Raw genomic sequence first — 8,982 nt, 5'->3', positions numbered from 1 at the left:
GTGGAGATGTATATGGTGTTCTGGCCTGGGCTGTTCCTAAAAATGCTTTCCTGAAAGCAGCCATATGGAAGGCAGTGTACCTATTGCTGCTTTAGAAAACCATTTTCTGATTCAAGGACTGGACAATTTCACTTACTGCAACCACCAAAACAAAAAAATTCTTCAGATGTAAAATATATAAAAACCTACAAGGATTTCTTTTCTGACCAGTAGAAACCATTTCAAAAGTAAAGTTTTTTCTAAATGGAAATTAGATTTTTTTTTAAGTGGGTAACAATATTGATTCATATAAAATAAAACATTTTTAACCAGTGCCACCATGTAATCAGCACAGGACTTTATTCTAGGACTATGTTAATGAATACATACTTTATAAAGAAATTGTTGATGTAGAATGGACACAGAATCCAGAGAAGTCTAAAGCTGAGAGACTCGGGTTCTTCATTCCATAGCCTCCTACTAAACTGTGGAAGTCAAAGTCATGTATCAGAGATAGAGTTTATGTTACAAAGATGAACTCACATATTTGAATCCAACTTACCTAAGAAAATGATGATTATCAAATATGGGAAAGATTAATTATTTCCAACAAATAGCTTTGAGAAAACTAAATGAATGTTTAGCTTGGAATCAGTTGAAGTGGGATAGAGTTGGACCCAAGATCCGGCTGTTCTAATTCTCTAACTATACTGAATGCTTGATGATAACTTCTAAAAAGTCATAAAAATTTTCTTGCTCATTTTGAGGGTTGAAAGTGCCTGCTTAGGTGATTGATGTCTGTAGCTTAATGGCAGTGGGGATAGGGGAATAGGAGGATTAAGTAAAGTAGCCTTTGTCCTATCTCCACAGGAGCTGCTTGGGCTTAACTCCCAGCCTGCTAGATGAAGTCCCAGGAAGAAAGAGGGACACTTTATTTCTGAGTTCTGTATCTAAAAAGTCTCTCACAACTCTTCTCTAAGAGAGGATCTCCAAAAAATGTTCTCCCTCTCTTTTTCCTCAGCACTTGTACATCTTTCAGAATACAAGATGACATGGTAAAAAGTTCACCACAAGTGAGTGTTTACACACAAAGACTGTTTACATGCATACCCATTAAGAGTAAGTGTCTGACTAAACATTTATTATCTGTCACAAGCTCAACAGGTTCATTGAAAGTTAAAAACCATAATTTTGTGACTAAGTTATTATTGAAGTTTTGTATAGATAAACCTAATTAATTTCTTATCTTCTCTCCTTGTACCTAGAGTAAATTGTTAGTTCCCTTTTTATGACCTTTGGTTGATGGTTTTACAACCTCTTGGAATGTGCTCTAAGTTGTAAATGCCTGCTTTCTATCTCAGAAGCAAATAACTCATGACCCTTGAAGACTGAGAGTTCTCATTGAATGTTTGACATCAAAAAGACTTCAGAGCAGTCTTATTATAAAAGATCTTAATAATTACTAACATAATTTTAGGAATTTATAGGATCATCATTAAGAATTAAGAAATCATCTATTTGTTTATATAGCATCACTACAAGACAGTACATCTTTGTTGTTCTGCAGAAACCTGCTCAAAAGGGTCGGCTAATACCTAGTGATTATTATATACATTTAATAATAACAGGAAAAACATATTAATAGCAAGAATCTTTCCTCAAATGTAATCTTCTCAGCCTGCCTAAAGAAGCGAATTCATAACTTTAGAACCCATGGTAGAACCATTTCAGGGAGATCACCTACTAGTTTTTAGCTTCTCCTATATGGGCCAAGTGGAACCATGTCACCAGACAGAAAAACTGGTAAGGTGGAGCAGATTAAGGAGCACCAGCAATTCTCTAACTGAGAACAGTAGGAATTTGAATCTACTCCCAACTAGGTTCCTGTCTTGGGGTATGTGACCATGACACCCCACTAAAAGGACCATAATAACTGGTCAAGTAGCATAGAAACCCAGAGTTCTCCATGCAAACAAGGTATATAGATTGGCCCTGTGGGTTCATCCAATAAGCTTCCCTTCCCAGAAATTCCTTCCTGCAAAAAGGGTGGCGCACACCCTTAATCCCAGCACTTGGGAGGCAGAGGTAGGCAGATTTCTGAGTTTGAGGCCAGCCTGGTCTACAGAGTGAATTCCAGGACAGCCAGAGCTACACAGAGAAACCCTGTCTCAAAAACCAAAGGGAAAAAACCAGATTGGCAAGCCAGGACTATTTCCTTTATCAAGGACTGCTGGTGGGGGCAGCCTTCATCATATAAAGCCATACCTAAGTCTCCCACAGAAGGCCCCTCTGCACCCTGGCACTCACCCTGACTAAACCAAACTTTGTAACCCCGCCTAACTGGGCTCATCTCAGACCTGTCACCCTTCTCAGTTCTTCAAGGTTCCCAGTAGTACCTGGATGCCCAGGAGTTCAAGAACCACAGCCTCAATCTCTGCCATAGCTCATGCTGTTTCTCACCCAGAGAAACATGGGCTGGGGCCCCTATCTTCAGCGGGGCTTTACCTCCCAACCAGTGTCCTGACACTCAGGTAGTGAGGCAAAAACACACAACCTCACTCCTAGATGGCTCCTGGGAAATGTTGACTTGTCAAGGGCAAAATGGAAGTCTTACCTCACATTATAAATAAAAAACATCAAAAAAGAGAAAATAGACAAAAAATGCTGGGGTACATTATATTCATACATCACATTCTTTCTTCTTCCACACAACTCTTCCCAGAGCTTACCTATTTATTTACCTACCCACCCAATCTGAGTCTCTCTCTTTGTGCCTCTGTCTCTATGTCTCTTTGTGCCTCTGTCTCTATGTCTCTTTGTGCCTCTCTCTCTCTCTCTCTCTCTCTCTCTCTTTCTCTCTCTCTCTCTTTCTCTCTCTCTCTCTTTCCCACTCTCTCTCTCTTTCTTTCTCTCAAACAAAGTACAAAAAGTACAAGAAACCCAAGCCAATAAAGACCAAAAGAATAAACCAAAAACAAATAAAAAAAATCACACATACACATACAATGGCGTCCATTTTGTATTGGCAAATTACTTTTGGGTAGACTCTTAAAAGTCTCTGAGAACAGAAATAAAATAGAGAAGACATAAAGAGGAAGGGGAAGTGTATCTGCAGCTGTACAGAGCCATATTGGGGCAGTCATGCACATGGTTTTAGTTTGACTTTGGTCAAGGACAATCACTGGCTTCAGGCAGGAATCTGCCTTTAGGACATAATAGGGAAGTAGGTTAAAGCAGGAATTTTTATCCTTGGGTGGAGTGCTAAGAGTGTACTTGCCTATGGTCAATGTTAACTTCTCCCAGATATCCAGGATCCTGCTCCACCTAGGGTGGAGTGCTCAAAGTAAAGGTTAAGTTCATTGTTCCTCCAGGTCTAGGAATTCCTGAATTAAGCAGGTGACCCACCCAGCTGCCGGAGCAGTCAAGACGAGGACCTCCAAGAGAAGCTAGACAACTTCCACTGGAACTCAGCCTGGAGTCTGGGGGGAAGGGTTTGCCCAAACTGTTAAAAGGTCTGGCGCCATTAAAGTTTCCAGCTTTGATCAGTGAATATTGTCTTAGCCCTTTTTCTTTTTGCCCCTCCCCTATCCATCCCTCAGCTTCTGTTCCAGCAACCTACTTTGTAATAGCTGCAGGCAGCTATGGAATCCAACATGCAGCCTCTGCTAAGATATTGGTAGAAAGAGAAGCACACAGTGAAAAGGCAGAATTTCTAGCAAGTGCTGCCAAAAAGATTCTGTATCTTTTTCATACTAAACCCATTCTTCATCACCTTACTTCCTTATTATTCTTAAATGTTGTGCCACACCAGGTCTTGTTAATCAAATAATGTATGCTTTTCATCCTTAGGACCAAAATATCTTTTCAAAACATTTTCTCGGTATCTTGGTTTTAGATGCACCATTTCATAGCCATGTAACTATTTGTTTTGGCCTATAATGAAGCAAGGCTTTATGACAGTAGGGGTATGTGTTAAAAAAGCTTCCTCCCACTGCAGCAGCCCAGGACATATAGAAGAGGAAGACATCTGTGCTCAACTGACTTTCTCCTTTTCCCTTTAGTCAATCCTTGATTACCTGCTTTCTAGTTCCTAGTCCTTGGGGTGGTACTGCCTTCATACAGTGGATCACCTGTTTCAGTGAATCCTTTCTAAAAACCCTCTTACATTGCATGTCTCTCTGATCTCTTAGGTGATTTTTAATTCAGCTATGGTGACAATAAAGAATAATATTTTTGAGTCATTTACCTGGGTCCTTTCACCTGTTGGTTTCTTTGACACTATTTATTTCATTGTTAAGTCATGTTTTGTGCCATTTCTTCTTAGTTTCATGACTTTAACCTATAGACAGACTGGAAAAGAAACCAAGAGACAACTTCCTGAAAAGAACGTCAATGACTCAGGCGCCAAGCTCAACAATTAATAAATGGGGCCTCCTGGTTCTGGAAAGACTCAGTGTAGCAGTATAAGGCAAAACTAGAACAGGGAAGTGGGAAGGGGTGGGTGGGAGAACAGGGGGAGGGAAGGGGGTTTATGTGACTTTCGGGGAGTGGGGGACCAGAAAAGGGGAAATCATTTGAAATGTAAATAAAAAATATATCGAATAAAATAAAAAAAAAAATGGGGCCTCATGAAATTGAAAAGCTTCTGTAAGTTAAAGGACACCATCAATTGGACAAATTAGAATCCTGCAGAAAGGGAAAAGATCTTCACCAACCTTACATACAAAAGAAGGCTAATATGCAAAATATATAAGGAACTCAAGGAAGCAGACACCAACAAACCAAATAACCCAATCAAAAAATGGGGTACAGGGCTAAACAGAGAATTATCAACAAAAATCTTGAATAGATGTGTGTTCAATGTCCTTAGTCATTAGGGAAATGCAAATCAAAACAACCCTGAGATTCCACCTGACACCAATCAGAATGGGCTAAGATCAAAAACTCAGACAGCACATGCTGGCAAGGATGTGGAGAAAGAACATTCCTCCATTGTTGGTGGAATTGCAAGCTCGTACAACCACTCTGGAAATCAATCTGTCAGTTTTTCAGAAAAATAGGAATAACTCTACCTCAGAACCCAGCTTTACCACTCCTGGGCATACACCCAAAATATATTCCACAGGCTCCAGTATTTTCATAGCCACTTTATTCATAATAGCCAGAAACCAAACGATCTAGGTGACCTTCAACCAAAGAATGGATACAGAAAATGTGGTTCATTTACACAATGGAATACTACTCAGCTATTAAAAACAATTTGCAGGTAGAGAAAATATCCTGAGTGAGGTAACCCGGACCCAAAACGTCATGCATTGTACATACTCATTTATAAGTGGTTATTATCCATAAAGGATAGGATACCCATGCTTAAATCCACAGCCTAAACAAGCTAAATAAAAAGGATGACCCAAGCCAGGATGCTTAAGTCTCACTCAGAATGGAAAATAAAATAGTCATTGGAGACAGATGGAGAGAGGGAACTGTATGACATGGGAATGGGGAAAGGGGAATCAAAATCGGATGTGGGGAGAGACTAGGAGAGCAGGCCAGGGGAATGAATGGAAATCTACAGCTGGCAGGGATGGGGGGCATCTCTAGAACATGCCAGAGACCTGGGATGGGCAACGTTGTCAGGAGTCTATGGGAGTGACTCTAGCTAAGACTCATAGCAATGGGGGATATGGAACCTGAAGTGGCCACATCCTGTAGCCAGGCAGAACCCCAGTGGAGGGATAAAGACATCAATGAACCCATAAAATCTTTGACCCAAAATTTCTCCTACCTATAAGAAATGCAGGGTTAAAGATGGAGCAGGGACTGAGGGAATGGCCAACCAATGACCGGCCCAACAATAACATCCCATGGGCAAGAACCAGTCCCTGACACTACTACTGATACTCTATTATGCTTACAGATGAGAGCTTGGTATATCTGTCCTCTAAGAGGCTACAGCTAGAAGCTCACTGAAAGAGATGCAGAGACCCAAGCTCAAGGAGTCTTGTGAAAGAATTGGAGTAAGGATTGAGGGACTCAAATGGGACAGGAACCCCACAGGAAAACCAACAGAATCAACTGGCCTGAACCTTTAGTGTCTCCCAGATATTGAACCACCATGGGATGTCTCCTCTCCCCAAACCTCACCCCCAACACATATGTAGCAGATGTTCAGTTCAGTTTTCATCTGGGGGTTGGGAGGGGGAGGGGGAGGTGTCTAGTCCCAACAACTAGAGCAGGAGCTGTCCCTAAATCTGTTACCTGCATTTGAATATTGTTCCCCTAATTAGGCTGCCTTGTCTGGCCTCAGTGGGAATGGATACACCTAGTCCTGTAGTTTCCTAGGGCTTTCAGTTCTGTTGTTAACTTGTAGGAGATTTCTCCAACTTTTTACTTAGCTATGTAGTGCCATGTATGTTCCTCTTAGCATTGCTTTCGTTGTGTCTCATAATTTTGAAGTCTTTAAGTTATTTCCTTATTTTTGCCTTGACTCTGCAGTCATTGAGAAGACATGGAAAGGAGGAATTTAAGCTAGTTTCTCTTTTCCACCTCTTCTCATTCTTGCCTGTCCACTGTGCATGTCAAGGTACTAACCGCACTGGAGATGGGGTACAGCTGCTCAGTGAATCCTTTTCAGAAAACATTTACAGATATTCATAGAGGGTCTCCCATCAATATATTTAGAGATTAGTCTGGTCAAATAACTATGAATATATTAATCATCAGAGCCATAGTTCACTGACATGGTTTTGTTTTTCCTGTTATTTCCCCCATCCTGCTTTCCACATCTCTTAATCATGTATGTGGTTGTTGTTGTTGTTGTTTGGTGTTTGTTGCCATCTCTTCTTTGTTAGTTGCACAACTCTCTATAACATATAGACAAACACCACATGGGTTAAATGCTCAAAATGCTCACACCAACTTGAACCCATCTGAGAACTATTTATTTCTAAGCTCCTCTTTCAGTAAAACAGAGTTACTGTCAGGTGAACATTACATACAACATGCAGTGCTGAATAATAATAACCTGTGAAGAATGGTCATGTCACACAAAACTCATCCAGCAGGAGAAATGCTGAGGTACAAATTAGTTATGACTTAGCAAATCATTGCAATGACATTAGATCTGAGAACAGGCCACCATGCCAGTGTCTGACTCCAATCTGACATCTTTGTATCCTGAGATCAGACACATTTCCATAGGGATCCTAGGCTCCCACACCCAGTTCTAACTCAAGTTGTTTATGAGAGTTTTCTTCCTTCAAATGTTAAATGATCCAAGCACCAGTCTCAACTGTGAGATAAGAATAAGAAAGACAAAAATGGTTAAATCGGGCCAGCGAATGCCAAGAGCAGGTGTGTGTGGTCGGAGGGAAAGGTGGGGGGCTATGTTTCCTTATCTCTTTAAGCTTTCACTTGTAGCCATTTCCACAGATGATCAGGAAAATTTCAATAGGACATTAAAAGTTCAATATTTGACTACATCTGATTCAGTTATAGAAATATCTTAACATTTAAGAGCATTGAACTTACAAGCACACACTTTTATATATGAAGCAGAAATGGCTAAAACTTACTAAAACATTAGAAGAGTGGTAATCAGTATTATGTTATAGACAGCATGATTTTCTGTATACAAACTTTGAGCAGATGTCCCAGGCTATAACTTAGCCTGTGCCTTCCTGAGTCAGATGATACAGACAAGAAGTTTTGACTTATCATTTTAGCTCCTTGCCAGCTCTTCTCCAAGAGTTCTTAGAGTTCTTCTCCAAGCTCAAAGTCATCAACGGGGAAATAAAAGTTTTTTAAAGGATGTTTTGAATTCCTTGTTTCTTAGGGTATAGATGAGAGGGTTCAGAGATGGAGTCACAGTGGTATATGGAACAGCAATCAACTTGTCCAGGAGCCCAGCAGTTCCTAGGGCTGGCCGGACATAAGTATATAGAGCAGTAGAGTAATAAAGGGTGACCACAACGAGGTGGGCAGAGCAGGTGGAGAAGGCACGCTTCTTGCCCTCAGCAGAGCGGATGCGCAGGATGCTGGTGATGATGAAGCCATAGGATGTCATGGTCAATAGGAAGTTCAGGCCTGTCAGGAACATGTCTGCAATGACAGTCATGACGTTGTTGATAAAAGTGGGGCTGCAAGACAGCATCAACACAGAAGGGATTTCACAGAAGAAGTGTGTGATGAGATTGGAACCACAGAAGGACAGTGGCAACACAAGGCAAGTGAGCACCAAGGAATTGAGAGCTCCAATAAACCACACAAAGGATGCAAGGGCAATGCAGACCCTGCCACTCATGAGGGTACCATAGTGCAATGGCCGGCAGATTGCAAGGTAGCGGTCATAGGCCATGGCAGAGAAAAGCAGAAGTTCAGAGCCCAGGACCCAGGAGAAGATGAACATCTGTGTAAGACATCCCCCATAAGATATGCTGTTCTCTGCCGCCAGGCTCTGCAGGACTTTGGGCAAGACAGTCACAGTGCAGATCACATCCATCAGGGCAAGATTGACTAGGAAGAAGTACATGGGAGTGTGGAGGTTTGGACTGCTGTGGATGGTCATGATAATCAGGCCATTGCCAGCTATGGCTGCCATGAACAAGGCAAAGAAGAGGCAGAAGAGGATATCCTGGATCCAGGGGTCATCAACAAACCTTTGCAGGATGAACATGGTTATAGCTGACTGGTTCCCAGGAGCCATGGGAAGCAACTCTAGTCTCAGGACGGGAATTGCTCAAAATGCCTTTTAAAGCTCTGGAAACAACCAATTCTGTGTAATGAGGAACCTGTTCTGGTAAGAAAAAAATGGTTTAGTTTTATTCTCATGGCTCACAGGCTAATGAAAATAGCAGGTCAAAGACATACACTACACAGACTCAGTCTGTGAACGTGAGTGGACCCTGAAGGAAGGTTTCTGAGCAAATCCCTTCATACATTCTGCAGCTAATCTATCAAGATGGGAGAGATTGTCGTGCTTGTGTGAGCCAACCAGGACATAGT

The 8,982-nt window shown here is 41.4% G+C and overlaps 1 protein-coding gene across 1 annotated transcript; it reads right to left on the bottom strand.

Annotated features, from left to right (window-relative positions):
• Nucleotides 1–7,759: 7,759 nt before the first annotated feature.
• On the bottom strand, nt 7,760–8,683 carry LOC127678783 (olfactory receptor 13A1-like). The gene has a single exon (XM_052173958.1). The coding sequence runs from the start codon at nt 8,681–8,683 to the stop codon at nt 7,760–7,762; it is 924 nt and encodes a 307-aa protein (XP_052029918.1).
• Nucleotides 8,684–8,982: the final 299 nt, after the last annotated feature.

Source organism: Apodemus sylvaticus, chromosome 1 (genome assembly GCF_947179515.1).
Source record: "Apodemus sylvaticus chromosome 1, mApoSyl1.1, whole genome shotgun sequence".
Taxonomy (NCBI): domain Eukaryota; kingdom Metazoa; phylum Chordata; class Mammalia; order Rodentia; family Muridae; genus Apodemus; species Apodemus sylvaticus.
The sequence above is the reverse complement of the archived record's forward strand: the minus strand, read 5'-3'. Positions and strand labels throughout refer to the sequence as shown.